Source organism: Cryptotermes secundus, unplaced genomic scaffold (assembly GCF_002891405.2).
Source record: "Cryptotermes secundus unplaced genomic scaffold, Csec_1.0 scaffold56, whole genome shotgun sequence".
Lineage (NCBI taxonomy): Eukaryota > Metazoa > Arthropoda > Insecta > Blattodea > Kalotermitidae > Cryptotermes > Cryptotermes secundus.
Genome location: NW_019744407.1, coordinates 2034335 through 2052288, shown reverse-complemented (window position 1 = coordinate 2052288; position 17954 = coordinate 2034335). Strand labels below are relative to the sequence as shown.

The 17954-nt window shown below is 38.8% G+C and overlaps 1 protein-coding gene across 7 annotated transcripts in view; it reads right to left on the bottom strand.

Moving 5' to 3' along the window:
- LOC111874675 (leucine-rich repeat flightless-interacting protein 2) overlaps positions 1-17954 on the bottom strand; it is a 94696-nt gene that overhangs the window by 20597 nt on the left and 56145 nt on the right. For all 7 annotated transcript variants that reach the window (XM_023870376.2, XM_033755541.1, XM_023870372.2 and 4 more), the window contains 2 exons: positions 15868-15947; positions 9130-9234 (listed from right to left, as the gene is read on the bottom strand). In XM_023870376.2, coding sequence (XP_023726144.1) covers positions 9130-9234; positions 15868-15947 — 185 coding nt within the window. The remainder of the gene's footprint in view (positions 1-9129; positions 9235-15867; positions 15948-17954) is intronic.

Below are 17954 nucleotides of genomic sequence, written 5' to 3'. Positions count from 1 at the left end.
GGTACTGCACATTGTGCCAAAGAAAGACAACAGTTGGCATCAATGCGGCGATTACAGGGCGCTTAACTCCCAAACCATCCCTGACTGCTACACTCTCCGCCATATCCACGACTACTCCCACCAGCTTTTCGGCTGTTCCGTCTTTTCCAAAATTGACCTGGTGAGAGCCTACAACCAAATCCCTGTCCACCCTAATGACATACAAAAGACCGCCATCACCAATTTGTTCGGCCTTTTCGAATTCCCATTGATGTTCTTTGGCCTCCACAACACCACCCAAACCTCGCAGTGCTTCATGGACAACATTCTACGGTGACTCAAATTCTGCTTCGCATACTTAGACGACATCCTTGTCTTCTCCCCCCAGTAAAGTGCGTCTTCAGAGCACCCAAGGTCACCTTTCTCGGCTACAAGGTGTCCGCTGAGGGTTGTGAACCTCTGGAAGATCGAGTGGCCCATCTCCAGGACTGTCACCTTTCAAAGACCACTAGTCAGCTCCGACAATTCCTAGGCATGCTGAACTTCTACAGGCGATTTCTGCCACACGTATTGACCATGCAGGCGCCACTGCATGACATCCTCACCAGACCCAAAGTCAAGGGCTCCCACCCCATCACTTGGACACCGGAGCTCCACAAGGCATTCGAAGAGTACAAGGTGAGTTTGTCATGCGCCACTCTACTGGCCCACCCAGATCCATCCGCGCCACTTGCACTCGTCACAGATGCTGCCACGTATGCCATGGATGCCATGCTACAATGTGTAAGGAACACCTGGCAGTCCCTCGCCTTCTTCTCAAAAGAACTTAACCCTGCCCAACAGAAGTACAGCGCCTACGACTGTGAGCTACTGGCTATCTACAAGGCAGTAAAGCATTTCCACCATATGCTAGAAGTGCATCACGTCACCATCTTCACCGATCACAAGCCAATCACCTACACCTTCCAGCAGAAGCAGGATAAATGCTCACCCCGACAGTTCAACCATCTATACTTCATCTCCCAGTTCACAACTGACATCCGACACATCTCTGGACAGGACAACGCTGTCGCCAACACCCTCTCTCGCGTCGAGTCCGTCACTGCACCACCACCTTACAATGCACTTGCCGCATCACAGGACAGCGACAACGAACTCCTGCATCCTTGGATGCGAATAGTCTCTCGATTAAAATAATTAAGCTGCAAAATGTACACAGCTTTGAACTTACAGATTCTTTGGCAGTGTCATAAAGTACATGGGATTTGGTTCTTTGACATGAGTATGAAATTATGTAATAGCATGACAGATTCTATAATTCTGATGAATTATTGTACCATTTCCATATAAAGTTGATTCAATGGACAAAAAGATCTTAATTACGTAAATTAAGGTCACTATCAGTTTTACTCAGAAAAACAAAACTGCACATTCCCATAACAAAACGCTATTAGACAGTTTAACGTTTTAAGTGAATTCTGTGTGTAAATATTGTGAACTATACTTTTTAGTATTCAGACTGTAAAGCATGACACAAAACTGATTTCACATCAGCTTTCCATTTAGAAGAATAGCCATTTGCTTCAACTGAACTGAATAAGAAATTGCTTGATGGCTGGGAAGACCTATTCTGTATCTGCAACAAACATCGCACTATGCGTCAAGAATGACTCACTTTCAACATACCACAATACACATCGAGTTATCCTTATTTTGACATTGTAGAGAGAAAAGGAAAAGCCTGATTTCAGGCACTGCCACATCAGTGCCAAGACTCATGACACTAGTGCCACATTAATTTGACAGTAACGCAACGTTGACGACTAAAAGAAAAAGAGAATCATGTTTGTAAAAATTATTTCATGAAATATAATCTTTCAACATGGGCATGCTTTCTGTATCATGCTGTACATTTCAGACAGTCTTCTACTCTTAATATTCAGCAAATTTTTAATAACTATAATAAGAATAAATATTTTTCTCTCTAATACTTGAAAGAATTACGAGATCTTACGTTTTAATTCTTTTGTCTACAGTTTAAAATCCACTTTCTACCATTTCATATCTTTGCATACCTCAGTGCTTCTTGTTTGATGTGTTTATTTATTTATTTATGGTTCATTCAACAATGACAGTAGCTCAGACTACACAACTTCAAAAGATAGGATGAATTATGGATAATGAAGTGGAAAAAAATGTAAGGAAGCAGTCATGGTGGCCTAATTTGAGGTAATATCCCAGCATTTGCATTGTGGGACTGAGGAAAGCCATGAAAAACCTCAGTCAAAATAGCTCGTCATTGGTTTAAGGGTGTGGCATGAAGAATATCAATATTTTCCTATAGCCAAGAATATTCCACAATGAAAGGTGTTTCAGAAACTTTGCTTCATGCTTATAACTATTTTACTGCCACTACACATGTCCCGATAATCAGAACTGGTTACAAGTTGACTTGAAACAAATGCTGTTAAGTAGTCAGAACAACGGACCATATAGTGAACGTTTCAACCGATCACACTGCTGCTGAAGAGCTTCTTTAGTTGCCTCTGCTACCATCAACCGCTCCAATAACATTTTCACCTAACAGAAATACATACAGCAAAAGGAATAGAATGCAGGAGACATAAAGATGTATTATGTATTCTACTACTAGCATATACTACTACTCATACCATACCAACCAAACTTAAAAAAAAATAGGCTCCAAAGAAATTAAAAACATTACAGAATGAAACACATATGCTGATTTCTACATAACAGTGCATTTCTTGATGTGACTATACCTATTACTATAATTATATCTAAATACAACTGACAGCATGTGAAATTTTAATACTAGATAAGTTATGTTAGACTGTACGAACATATAGGTCTACATCAGTTAATAAAACAAAAAACAAATTTTCAATTAATTACATACACAAAAAAACTCCGTGATTTCAGTCTGCAAGCGAACCATACTGCCATACACACAAAATTAAATCCTAATTTAATGTTGTTCAGAGGATGTGACTCAATTTGAGAAACTCTAAAATTTTAATCTGGCAATAAATACTGCACATTGTCACAGTATTCCACCACCACTGAAACACTGAATTCTGCAAACTTGTAATCTGCCATTAAACAGGGAACAGATATCTTCTACAGCAGATGAACTATATGTCATGACACAGGAGGATACAGACTATTCAATCACCAAACAAACTAATCTATATTATAAAATGCATTTAATCCAGTATCAATAATTCTCTCATCAGACCTCTTTACAGTAATACCTTGACATCATATGATGACAGCTGATTGGTCTTAATCAGGTAGAAGTTTATTGATGTGCCTCTGAAACACTGATAGACTTCTACCAGACTGTACAGTGTCACATGCCAGAATCTAGTAATCAGCAAGTATAAACTTATTCTTAACACTTTGTTCAAGCATAGAATTTACTTCTTACTGATCTTCTCTTAAAGGCAAACACAAATATAAGAATTTTCTTCCTACTTTTGCACTGGAAAATTACAGGCAAACTTATGATCATTAACAAACCAAGGGTGAATGCTGTAATCATTAATTTTAACAAAGTGAAGCAATTCACAAGCAGTACAATGTGTTCAGTATAACAGCTCTGCAGTCCATTGAGAAACCAGTGCAGCAGTTAAACTGTCTATGTTATGTGTGCAGGAAAGAACACCCAGAAAGTTTCCCCATGAATCTAAGTTTTAAGAACTGAGATATTTTTCTTAAGAATTTAAACTTAATGAAATCATTAGCTTTCAGGTTTTGGCTACATCATTTGCTGAAGTTCATCTGTTGCAGCAAACATTTCAGTTGCCCTTCAAGGCAAATGTCAACATTGAAAGAACTTAAATGATGTGGCTCAAATTCAAAAACCCTTTTTATATGTATAGCTCTTGTCTCTATAGAAACTTACAGAATGGACACTTGAACTGAACCACAGGAAATATAATATTTAATAAGACTGTTTGCATATTCATACTTAAAGCAAAAGTTGTAACTGCACCTAAGCACTGCATTAAGAATGCATGGAGGGGAAGTAAATGAATGACCACAGAGAGCAAAAAATTATGTTATAAAATATTCAATCTCACTTTTCTTATGACTCAGAATCCCTTAGGCTGTTCATAGGCCGCACCATAGCTCAAGCGGTTAGTCGCTAGCTTCCCACTGCGGCAGCCCGGGTTCGATCCCGGGTCTGGTCAAGTGGGATTTGTGGTGGACAAAGTGGCGCTGGGGCAGGTTTTCTCCGAGTACTTCGGTTTCCCTTGCCAATCTTCATTCCACCAACTGTTCCACAATCACCCTCACCTATCATCTGGAACTGGTACAATAGGCCAGAAGTGGCCGCAGTCCAAGGGACTTAGTCCCATCCCACTAGCAATAAAAAAAATAGGCTGTTCATTCATTTGATCTGTCACTAGGGTCCTATACCTTTTGTTCCGTGTCTCCCTTCCTCTTATTCACCGAATGACCAGTGCCACAAAATTCTCAGCTACCAGTAGCTTATTTTACCAGGGATAAAATAAATAAAATGGACCATTATAAAGAAACAACAACGAGGAAAAGATATGTTTCTATCAGAGAATTCTACCTATGAATCCAGGTTTTCAGTAAATGTCCTTTGTTCCACTGTATCTTTAATCGAGACTCACCCCCAATTATTCTAGAGCACTATAAACAGATCCTTCTACACACAGAATAACTAACTTCTTGAAGCTGAGCCCTTCTTCAGAAGCCCCTGGCTTTGCAGCTACTAAAGAACTTTCCAACATTTTATAGAACCTGAAGGTTCATTACTGTGTTCAGAACAGCCCTTCACTGGCTCCTATCCTGAGTCAAATCAATTCAGTCCATATCACCAACCTATCCAGCTAAGGTCAATTTTAATATTATCCACCCACCTATATCTTGGTCTTTCTAGTATTCTCATTCTTTCTGGCTTTCCCACCAAAATCCTCCCCATGCATGCTACATGCCCTGCCTATCTCATTCTCCCTGACTTGATCATTTTAGTTATATTTGGCAAAGAGAACACATTATGAAGCTCCTCACTGTGCAGTTTTCTCCAACCTCCTGTCACTTCATCTCTCTTCAGTCCAAATATTCTCAACACCGTTCCCAAAAACACCCTCAGTCTATGTTTCTCCCTTAACACTTTGTGGACCAGCAATTTAAATATTTGAATCACCCTGCGGACCGGCATTTAAATACCTACTACCCTAACTTGTGCACTGTTCACTTTAAAAAATAATATAAAATCTCCTAATTAATTTTATGAACTAAAATTTTTTGAGAACACTTACCAATGCTTCTAGAAGTGCTTGAGGGTGTGATATTTCTCGAAACATTCCCCTCTGTGAAGTGGCATTACACAAAACGTGCAAATGTAGGCAGTCCTACTCATTTTCTTGTGAATTGCGCAAACACAGTACTGCCTACAAGGCTGCTTCCCCTTGAAATGTTCACTCTTCACAATTTTCGCGAGGGTATGTTTCCGCATATCACCCGAGAGTCGCCCAAGGGGGTCAAAATGAGGCCTGCGTGGGGTGGGAGTAGACGGCCCCAGTCATACTAAGACTGTGTCTGCCGCCAGTTCTGCCGCCACCGTGTGGTCTGTAGCCCAGGCTTTTGCCACATTCAGCAGAAATGCCTTGTATTTCAATTTTGAATGAGGGTTTAGATTTTTGAAAACCTAAAATGAATTGAAAATGGCACTATTTATAAGCCACAAGGCAACTTTCTTTGTCCACTTTAATGTTTTCCAAAGAAGAGAATAATAGGCCAAGTACTGATGGGCTCTATCAACTCCCTTCATGAACATATTATACTCGGAAATACAAACAGGCTTCTTTACCTGTCCATGTCTCCATTGAACATCAACCATGCTCGAATTGTGAATTGTGGAAATCATATTCACAACACGAGTATTCCTCCAGGACTGAAGAAGAATATCCCCCTTCCTCCTGAATGTGGTTTCACCACGTTTCAGGGATTTACATTCCTCTTTCAGATCTGGAGGAAGGCCTCTGTTCACCCTAATTGTTCCACAAACACGTACTTTTCTCGAAAATAGGTGTTCTGCAGTTGCCACACTGTTATAATAATTGTCTTGATAGACATGGTAATTTTGATCAAGATAGGGTTCCAAAATGGAAAGAATAGTTTCTTGTAATTTCTTTCCTTCACCAGAATAAATTTCTAAATTTCCAATATAGCCTGAAGTGCTTTCAGTAACTACACGAACAAGTAGGCCATACTTTGTAAGTTTCCCAGGATTATATGTTCGCATACGAAGCCTTCCCCTCCAAGGAATCACAGATTCGTCCAAAGACAGTTGTTGGTTTGGCTTATAAACTGTCTGAAATTTCTGAACGAAAATGTTCAAAAGGGCTGAATTTTGAAAAGCCTGCTTGTTGATTGTGGTTGCAGTTCATTATCATTGAAATGCAAACACCACCAAATTTGCTCAAATCTCTTATGGCTCATTAGTTTGTCGAAAATTGGAATTTCTAAAAATGGATCTGTTGACCAATACTCTTTCAGATTATCCCTCCTTGTATGGCCCATTAGAAAGATTATTGCAAAAATGTTCTCATTTCTGCTGAAGTGACATCAACCCACTTCAACGCCTTATAACTTCTGTTATAACGTTCACGGTGTTGGAGATAGTATCTGTTAGTTTCCTGACATAGCATGTCAAAGAAACTGTCTCCAAAAAACAGTTCCACTACTTCAGACACTTGCGTTGGGTCCGATGGAATTTGCTTCACCCCTGGATTTCCAGTAAACTGTCCCAAAGCAGGCATCTTGTCTACTTTTCCCCATGTGGCTGTCCCCGCAATGTTGCTACCCGCACATTCACTGGAGCTACGGTCACTTTCACTTTCACTGTCTGTGGTCACAATTTGTTGTTCGCCCCTGCCACACTCACTATCAGATTGTGAGTCGCTATCACTAGCAGACTCACAAGGGACGTCAGACAGCTCATCGGAAAAGAAGTCAGATATTTCTTGTTCTCCAAGAAATCGCTTGGGTGTCAACCGCTTTGGTCTTTGATCCATATTGAACTACTGACTGACAGCTTGCTACGTAAAGCTTGAATAAATAAAGACATTTATTTCCTTTGCAGGGGCATAGAGTTACAGCAAGGTCTAGTAACTGATTGGTCAGCAGACATTCCAGAGCCTTATAACGCAGCTGCAAGCAGCTACAGGCTAGCTAGGTGGAGCCATAGAGATGTATAGTGTGTTGCAACTTATCGTGTTTTAAAAACCTGTTAACACGCGAACGGTCCGCCATGTTTAAAAGCTAAAAACCTTTTAAAGGGGGCACAGTCCGCAAAGTGTTAATAACAGAGACCAAGTTTCACACCCATACACAACCACTGGCAAAATCATTGTTTTGTATATTCTAATTTTTACGTTTTTAGACAGAAGACGAGAAAACAAAAGGTTCTGGACTGAATGGTTTCCTCTTAATTTCCTCCTGAATTGAATTTTGATTTATTATTGCTGTTCCCAAGTACCTGAACTGTGCCACATTTTCAAAACACCTTTCAACTATCTTCATATCATGATTCTGCCCTGCATTCTTGTGATGAGACAGCAACATATACTTAGTTTTCTCTGTGTTTACTTCAATACAACATCAATTACAGATTCAGTGTTTTTCTTTATGGTATCTACGTTATATATCCCAGCAGATTCACATCATCAGCATAGACCATCAGACAATGTGTCCCATTTAATTTCAGTCCCACCTGGTTTTCACGGAACTTCCTAATGGCATATTCTGAAAGAAGCTGAAAACCAGTGGCAATAAAGCATCTCGTTTTAGACCACTTCGGACATGAAACTTATCAGACAAATATTCACCTATACAGATTTTACTATAGGTTCCATTTAAACACATTTTAATCAAACTAACTAGTTTCATTGGTACCCCAAACTCTACAAAAATATTGTACAATTCGTCTCCCAGAACTGAATCATAGACTTTCCATAGATTTTACTATAGGTTCCATTTAAACACATTTTAATCAAACTAACTAGTTTCATGGGTACCCCAAACTCTACAAAAATATTGTACAATTCGTCTCCCATAACTGAATCATAGACTTTCCATAGATTTTACTACAGGTTCCATTTAAACACATTTTAATCAAACTAACTAGTTTCATGGGTACCCCAAACTCTACAAAAATATTGTACAATTCGTCTCCCATAACTGAATCATAGACTTTCCTGAGGTCTGTTAATAGATGATGTACTGTCTCATTGTAATCCCATTTTTTCTCCAGTATCTGACAAATGCAAAACCACATATAGAATTTGTAACAGGATGTAAAGAAACAGCAATACACTATTTCTAGCATAAAAAAGCTTTAAACAGACCAGCTACAAAACTTCTTAATTGGAATAACCTCATTTTCTTACTCTTGTTCAATTTATTGTATATAAACATCTAATATGGTAAATAGCATGCCTGAATTAATACATTCAGACACAGTGAACAAAAAATAAGCCAAATGAAACAGGTGGAAAGTAACGTATTGGCCACAATCAATATGACTACTACTCAGTTTCACACCACGACTGTGTGCTTCATCACTAGTCAGTTAACACAGATTAATATTGATTCTTGCACCAAGACTGTGCACTTAACTGCCAATTAACTAACACGGACTACTATCAGTTCTTGCACAAAGGTTATTTACCTATCAATTTAACTGTTATGTAAGAATATCCAGAATTTATATTCTGTGCATGAAATAGTCAAATTGGATAGTAAATATGTCTTAAAACATATTACATGAGAAATATTTTTGATAAAGTGTGTGACAATATTAACTTGTAAGGCACAGAACAATCTATGCATGGGAGTTTTTCACATTACATTTTATAGGCTTCAACGCCTGAACTGAACTTTTTAAATTTCTTATCAGGGAATTTCTTATCTAGTTTAGTTCACAACTATTATCTCTTACAAGACTGAGCATGGAATACACAGGTGATTCATCCCAGTGATCCAACAGCTCTAAAGTGTAACCCAATGGTAAAAAGACTGAAGGATAACAGCATATAGTAACACAAAATGAACCTATAATGTAAGAAAATACAAGTAAAAACACCTCACCTCTCTTTGTAATTTTCTCTTCTCCACTTTAAGTTCATCTTCAACCTTCTCTGCTGTCTCTGACGCAGATTTATATCTTATAACTTGACTTTCTAAGCGTGCTACCTGAACAGAACAAAAGCAACAGAAACGGTTCATTCTAAATTGTAATAATATGTACAATACTTGCAAAAAAAGAAAATCTTACAACACAAAAATCTGGTTTTGTGATTTCCCATTAGCGTAGCATGTTCTCAATGACTTTGGATTCCACAGTTATCATTTGCATACTAGTATAAAATTCTAGGAAAATATGTTCCTCAACAACATGTCTTACACAAACACATGTATTACTTTCATATATAATTTTATTTTCTGTTAAGTCTAATATAAACTTGTGTTAGTACAAGGGTAATTCAAGGTTAATCTGGATTTGATTCTTTTTCCTTGAGCCATGCTTACTACTCATGGCTCATTTCAGCAACCCCTTTTCCTATTCCCCTCCTCCTTTTACCCTTCCTTCAGTGTTCTAGGGTTCTAGAATGTGTAACCGATTACTCCCTTTTAATAATATACTTCGGCTTATTCATGTATCCATAAATGTTTTTATATAACTATTGTAATTTACAAAACTTAAATTATGAATTTGAGGGAATTGTGTACATTATCACGCAATATTAGATGCCATGGACTATAGGTTAAGTAGCAGATGATGCAATGTGGCATGATTTCATATGTAAATTTATAGTCCAGGGGTTCCCCTTTGTGTTTGTAATGCGTGATGTAAACCCTGAGAGCACATAGCTAGGGACTTTACAGGGGTACTTCCCAATGTACAGCCAATATGAAATGCCAGTTGCTGGATGATGTTATGCTAAGCAGCTACTGGCTTGATAAGCCCACTTCTTTGTGTTAGACAGACAATGCTAAATAAAGTGTTAAGTGTTGTGAAGTTTGTTGTGGGTTTTGTTTGACCGCCTTGTTGGAGCCAAGGCCCATGTAACAGTCCTGTGAAGGTCTCAGGTGCTCTACTGAATGGTGCCCAGTACATCATATCACAGAACATCAGAGTCATTAAACAGCGAAAGGTGAATCTACGTCATCAACTGCTTCCTCAGAGTCATCAAACAGCGAAAGGTGAAGCTACGTCATCGACTGCTTCCTCAGAATCACTAAAAGGCGATTCACAGTGAGCAGCTGCGTTCACCTTAACCCCTCACAGCGAACAGCTGCGTCCGACTTAAACCTCTCACCAGCGAGTAGCTGCGGCCAACTTTACCCCATATGTGGCTGCAGTGTGCCTGCGGGGGCAACTCCTGCTATAAATGTTGTCCCATTCCAGTCCATCGCATGATTTTCCTCCTCTCCAGCTGTTTCTAGCTTGCTTAATCTAGCAAGGGAAAAGAGGGCAAAGCCCATACAGTTACAAGCAGACTGTGAAGGAGGTACTGAAATTCTGTTGAGTTTTGGTTAGTCCAAATTCCGTTTGGTTTCTCCTGGCTGTGGAGGGCTAGCGTCCCCCTTGGTTTTGAGATGGCTGCATAGTGTGTCGCTATTTAGGGGTTTCTTGGAGTGTTTTTCTTTATTTGCTGGGGTTTTGTATTGCCCCAATATTTTTTTAGCTGTTCTGACCTTTGCAAACAAAGTGTGCCTGTATTCCTCGCAAGAATTTTCTATGAGGGAGTGGCTCGCCGTCAACAAGGCAGGTGGGTAAAATTCTGTCTTCAGATTTTGTTGTTGTTGTTTTTTTTTTCTCAAAATTCAGGTTTGTTTTGGTCTTTTATTTTCTACTGGCCGTTGACAGCGACGGATCCCCAAACTACACGATGTCAGTTTTGGGGCATTGTGAGTAGAGTTTGCATTTAGATTGTATTGTATTGTATTATTTCATTTCGCTGTATTCAATATTTGTTATTTAGTTGTCTGGAGATTTTCTGGCTTAAGATTGCAGCTTGGACACCCCATTCTACCTTGGGGAGGGAGGTATTGAGAACACAATGTGTGAACCAGGAATGCAAGCAGCGTCATCCCTTTTCTAACGAATGATAAAGCAGGGAGGGGCTGCTCATCCTAAATACATGGGTACCAGGAAACTTAAACTCTTTCAAGTATAGCTGGTGGCAACACTGCACTCACTGCATGGCATGTGGCCATGCTCCCCACTTTTGGGCATTAGAGCTAGTACAAGATGGCACCCAACCTTGTCACTCCTAGCGTGTTCATCATCATAAAATTCCTGGCGCAAGAGAAAGTGAAACAAACAGAAATTCTCCATGGGTTGAATGTTCTCTGTAGGGTAGAGATCCTGTCATGTGCAGATGTCTACAACTGGCTCAGTAAGTTTTCTGAAGGCCATGAAGAAGTTTTAGACCTACTGCATGCTCATGTTCAGCCAACAGCTGTAAGCGATGTGAACATTTGCCATGATGAAAAGCTGATTTTGAGAACAGGCAAAGTACAGTGCATCCAATCGTAGCATAAGAAATGGAAGCGTTAAAACAAGTATCCATGAACACCTACTGCTGCAGAAAGTAAATGGTTGGTAGGTTCCAAAGACATTAATGATTGACCAGAAGGCACAGCATGTTGCTGTGTCTACCAAAATCTGCACTGGTTTGAACTGGAGGGAAATACATTTCTAGATTGAATAGTGACATGTACCAAGAGATGGGTGCACTACCACTCTCCAGAGTCAAAGTGGTCCAGCATAGTATGGTGTTGCAAGGGACCTCCACCACACAAACAATTCAAGAAACAGTTTTAAGTTGGCAAGATCATGGCAAGTGTGTTTTGAAATTCAGGCAAAGTGATTCATGTTGATGGGGTAACAATCAATGCACAATACTACAGTGACCTACTTCACAATGATGTGCACCATGCATTCGGAAGAGAAAACCTATGGAACAGGTAGAAGAAAATCATCCTACTGCATGACAAGGCTTGATCACATAAAGCAAATTTGATGGAGGCAACATTAACAACCACGAACTGGGAAGTCATGAACATCCTCCTTAATCCTTCAGTTCTGCGCTTGGTGCCACACACGCCAGCAGTTTCTGTCACATGCCGGCGGGGTCGGTGCACTGTACACTTAGTGTAGTGCTGTGTTTCAGCTCTTGTTTTGAACTGTTGCTTTTCATATAAAGTAATTTTTTGGTATGAAATTAAAGATAAAGTTTCTGGCTATCATTTCATATATTCATTGTCCCACTTTGAACTTCTCGCAGGAATTGTAATGCATTTTGATTCTTTGAAAAAGTTTTCTATTTCAACACTTGGGGTGCTTGTTACCATACAAACCTACCTCTACCTAGGGGAATTCTAATAAACTAAATATGTTAGATTGATACTGTGTACTATCCTCTATCCTGATCAAATGAAAAGTCAGTTCTCTTGAGGCATATTCTGAGTTGTACTGCTTCCACATTGGTATTTGTAACTACGAGAAGACACTCTTCTCGTGGAGAATCTACAACTTTGAGACGTGATGTTGATTCTAAGAAGTGTGTTATGATTGCTACTGTAGCAAATGGTAAACAGTTCACTATAGGAAAGGTACCACTGTAATCCCCTTTTGTTCTATAAATATGCATCATGCAGTCTGGTTAGTCAAGGCCAGCCGCAAGGAGCAAAGTAGCCATCTGTGTTGTGTCACGACCAGTGAAAAATATATATATTTCAAACTGAATCAGAACACAGTTTTATCAGATTCAGAGATATACACTGAAAATGGACGATTTTACTTTCCTCGATATGGTAAATGACAGAATTGTGAAGAGCACAAACATCCACTGGGAGAATATGCAAAACTGTAAGGGACAAATAGAAAATTTCTGAATGTGATGATAATATGTAGGAATAACACAAGGAAAAGAATAGCTCAATTGTCAATCAGAATTCAGTTAACTGAGGGACTCTCTGTGAAATATGCTAGTGCTGTAGAACACAAAGTGCCAGGTCAACATTTGTCCAACAAAACAGTGCCCCGTCTAAGAGAAACAAATTTTATAAGCAAGATTCCACCAACTGTGAAGAAGTCAAAACCACAGTAATGGCATGTTATGTGTCAAAAATTGTGTACTGGTGTGACACATGTGACGTAGGACCCTGTGTGGAATGTTTTCACGACTAATACACCCAGCTGAACTTCTAAGGTATTATGATACGATCAGTCATAATTTTATAGGCTTACTGTGGCAAAAAATAATTTTAAAGGAGTGTGGATCAATACACCAATTCTATATATATTTCTGAACATAGTGTGAAAATTAGAAAAACATAACTTCAGTTTTTCTCAATTTATTACACTTTAAGTGAAATGTTGCACTCTCTGATTTAAATATGTAAATATCCTCTGGCAGAGGAGTTGAGTAGGAATTTAAATGCCCGCCGGCATTGAAGGGTTAAAGACCTGACATAGCATCTAGTGCCTTTCATTTGTTTTGATCAATGAAGGTCCACCTAGGACAAAAATTTCAAACTGAACTGGCTGCACATTCAGGATCAAACCTCTTACACTGCTGGCAAAAGTTAATTTGGCAGGAGGATGGATAGAATATACAGTGTAAAAGTAAAATATTGTGACATGTTGCGCAATGGAGGACAACCCCTCCCTACCCAGCAGTGACGTGGCGGGTGAGTCAGCGCTCCATCCCCCCCTCCACGGTGATGTAACACGCAACACAGCTGTGACATGGGTAACAGCCAACAGGGGTACCGATTGCGTAACAGGCGGGCACTGCGACTATATAAGTGAACCACACTGCCTACGAAGCCAGTTAACGTGTAGCCGTCCCCAGAGACAGTTAAAGTGTATCAGCGGCTGAAGAGAGTTGTCAGTTCTCAGTTCCGAGTTAGGTAGCAGTTAGTTCTCAAGTTCTCAAGGCAGCAGCTCTCAAGTTATGAGTTTTAGTTCTCAGTTCCTGAATTATTGAGTTACGAGTCAGTTGGCAGTTAATTGCTGTGCAGTATTTGTGATACTGCCAATGGCAGTAATGTTGAGCTTGTAAACTGTGTGATTGTAAGAGCGAATGTGAAATAAAATTCGCTATATCAATACGACGTGAAATTATTTGTCGCGTTATACACGCAACACGTGACAATACAGTAAAACTTGGTTATAGCAACATCGGTTTCTGCGACATCTTGTCTATTGCGTCAAATATTCAATGGTACGAACTAATTCCTCATAAAGCAACTGTTTTTATACCTTGCTTAGTACGACATGCACAAATGCATCAACCTCATATGTAACGTCATTTTCATTCCTGAATTTCTCTGATATGGACATTGAACGTAATTTAGAAAGTGTGTATTGGGCAAGTAACAGGAAACAGATGAAGATAACTGATTACTGTACTCGTATCTAGGTACAGTAAGGCACAACAATTGATGTAATCTACTGTAATTTGGTGAGTAGGCCTACCTTTAATATACAGTATTAGTGCGGTGTGTATTGTCAGTGAAAAGCGCTGTAATATGCCTTTGATATTATACATTTGGGCAATTCCACGTTAATGTTACGTTAGTCTGTACTTAACTACGTATTTCACTAAAAAATGCAACATTTTAACTCGGTTTTTGGTAGATTTTTACGTGACTAACATAAGGCTATTGTGGAAGTGCCCATTTCGGTTACAACGACATTCGTTTATAACGACACTATTTTTAGGTCCCTTTGATGACGTTATAACCAAGTTCTACTGTATCTTGAAAAGAAGGGAGTGTTTGGTGATTCTGGCATGTATATTCTTTGTGTGTGCGTGTGTGCATAAAAAGACATCAACCACCCTCATAGGTGCTTTATGTTGCCTTCAGGAACCCTTCGTTCCAGTTCTTAACAAAGTTTCAGTCATTCAGTCAGTTAAAAGCCTTGTCTTAATCAGTCAATGTTCTTCTGAAAAGCTCAAAAAATTAGGTTAACATTTAAACTATTAAAGAATTACTCTATTCATACTGTTTCTTCTAGCGATCTTTTATAACTTTTAAGTACTGTTATGATTGTAATCGCTTCTGCTGCTGCAATAGTGTAAAGATCTAATGACAGTACCTACGAACAGTACCATCTTCTGGGATGTAATGCCATGTAGTCTGGTAGCCTGCCAATCTTTCAGAGTAACATACTACTTCCATCTTCAGGACTGAAGAGTAAGCCATGCGAGCAGTAAGCACAATAACCAATGAGAAACATTAGTCAGGACAGCCTATCTCTAGGTGTAGATTTGAGCCTGGGACCTCTTAATTCCAAAAGCAGGAATGACAACCACTTGACTGCACTGCTCGATCTTGGAGAAACAGGCTATAAATATATAATGTGGATCAGGGTTTGCATCCAATACTGGACTTTTGTGAACATGATAATGAACCTTGTCAGCAAACACATGGAAATGTTTTAGCAAATTATTCAATACAGGCTCTACACCAAGAGTCAGTTGACAGAAGGAAATGGCTGTGGTCTAATTTTAAGTACTATTCTGACATTTACCCAGAAGGACTGACAAAACACCATGCAAGCCTGAGTCAGGATAACCATTTTCTATGCTGTGATATGAGACCTGTTTATGAAGTGGGAGTGCTAAATATTCTAGATGTTTACATGCATCTTGTCTGGCTCTTCCTATCTAGCACTACCTACCATTGCGAGAAAGGTCTAACTGCTGCTAATGGATATAAATACCAGGAAATTATTTACATATGTGGTACTTCTAATTATTACATTCATATTATAAACTTCTTCACTTCTACTTAAAATGCACTTACATTGGCCTGCAATGTTGACACATCTTGCTCTGCTTTCTGAAGTTTGAACTTATAGTCCCCTAGCTGCTTGTTTGCTTCTCCTGTTAAAATAAATTGCATTATCACAATAAATTAACTTAATGTGAACACTGCTGATTAGTAATAACATAGTAGTTTTCATAAAAAAAGATATATTTTGATAAAATGTGCAGCATGGTTAAAATTTTATGAACATATCCCAAAAAGAAAAGCCACAGGATACAGTAACAAATCTAATGAAGGCTCACCAGGCCACAAGAGTCCCCGTCATCAAGCAAGTTCCCAATCCCCGAACCATTCACATAAGTTTATATATTCCTGTCACTTGCATTATGATGAAACCACTATGTACTTCACACTACATTTAATTTAGTACACAGCTGCTTACTGTAGAGCCATTTCAGACCAAAACATTCATGAACTGACAAATTTGGATGGGTGTGACAGTTTCCTCAACAATAAAAACATGGACATGAAGCACACCTCCTTTTCGTTGTAGTAGTTAGCAGTACAATTGACTATTTCAGTTCAACATATTGTGACATGTTGCGCAATGGAGGACAACCCCTCCCTACCCAGCAGTGACGTGGCGGATGAGTCAGCGCTCCGTCCCCCCCCCCCTCCGCAGGGTGACTAACACGCAACGCAGCTGTGACACGGTTAACAGCCAACAGCAGTACCGATTGCGTAACAGGCGGATGCTGCGACTATATAAGTGAACCACACTACCTACGAAGAGAGCTGAAATGTGGCCGTCGCCAAGTGCAGTTGAAGTTAGTTAAGGGCATCAATCGCCGAAGACAGCTCTCCAGTCAGCAGTTACGAGTTGGCCAGTGAAGAGTACGCGGTCTAGTATTTGTAATACTGCAGATAGCAGTAATTGTGGATCTGTAAATTGTGTGACTGTAAGAGCGAATGTGAAATAAAATTCGCTATATCAAATACGGTGTGAAATTATTTGTCGCGTTATACACTCAACACGTGACAATATCGAACCAAAGTTTGAAAAATTTCAAGAAATGAGATGAGAATGAGTATTCTTTCTAGTGGACCAGTTTTTCCATTGTAATAACCAGGGCCCGGATTTTGATGACCTGAAAATATTTAAAAAATGACCTATAAAATGACCGAAAAAGTCCAGAAAAATTACCTAAAATATGACCCAAAAATGTAATATGCAGGGCCCAGATTTTGACGACCTGAAAATATTCAAAAAATGACCTATAAAATGACCAAAGAAATCCAGAAAAATGACCTACAGGAGAAAAGAAAGAACACTTCGCTTCCAAGTTATTCACATTTCAGAAAACATATGAAGAAAAATTCCCTAAAATGGCAAAAAATGACAAGAAATATCCTTAAAAGTCCAAAAAATTACCCCCAAATATGAAAAAATGACCTTAAACCTAAAAATGTCAAAAAATTACCTATAAAATTTACATTTCTGTAACCAGCAGCTCACATCCGAGATTTATATATTTAAGAGCATTGCACAGGATACAAGGAAAAAAAGATGACATGTTATCAAAATCCGGGCCCTGGTAATAACATTAGGCACTTTTTCACTGTATTTACCTGAATGGAAGGTGGTTACAAATATAAGATGATCCCACATATGGAAACATGTCTGCATAGAGAGAGTAATTTTATGAATTTCATATACTTATCACCAGGGTCCGAATTTTGACGACCTAAAAATTTTAAAAATGACCTCAAAAACATCCAAAAAAACGAACTAAGAGATAAAAAACAACCTAAAATCTATCATGTCATGGAAAATCTACTAATTATTTGAAAATGTATTTTTAATCTTTATTAACACTGTGAACTCTTCATTACCCTTTTAAGTTCGTCCTCATTTTTATGTTGAAAATTAAGCAATATATGATTGAATTTGAAGCTGAATGTTTTAATATGATTGTATCTATTATGCTGGAATGCTTATCAAATGTACATAGACGGTATATATTCCAATATTTAAGTGTAACCTCATTCAGAGTTGCAATAGATGACAGTCAACATGCGGAGATTCTCGAAGGTGAGTGAACGCCTATTGTCTGACAGCACAT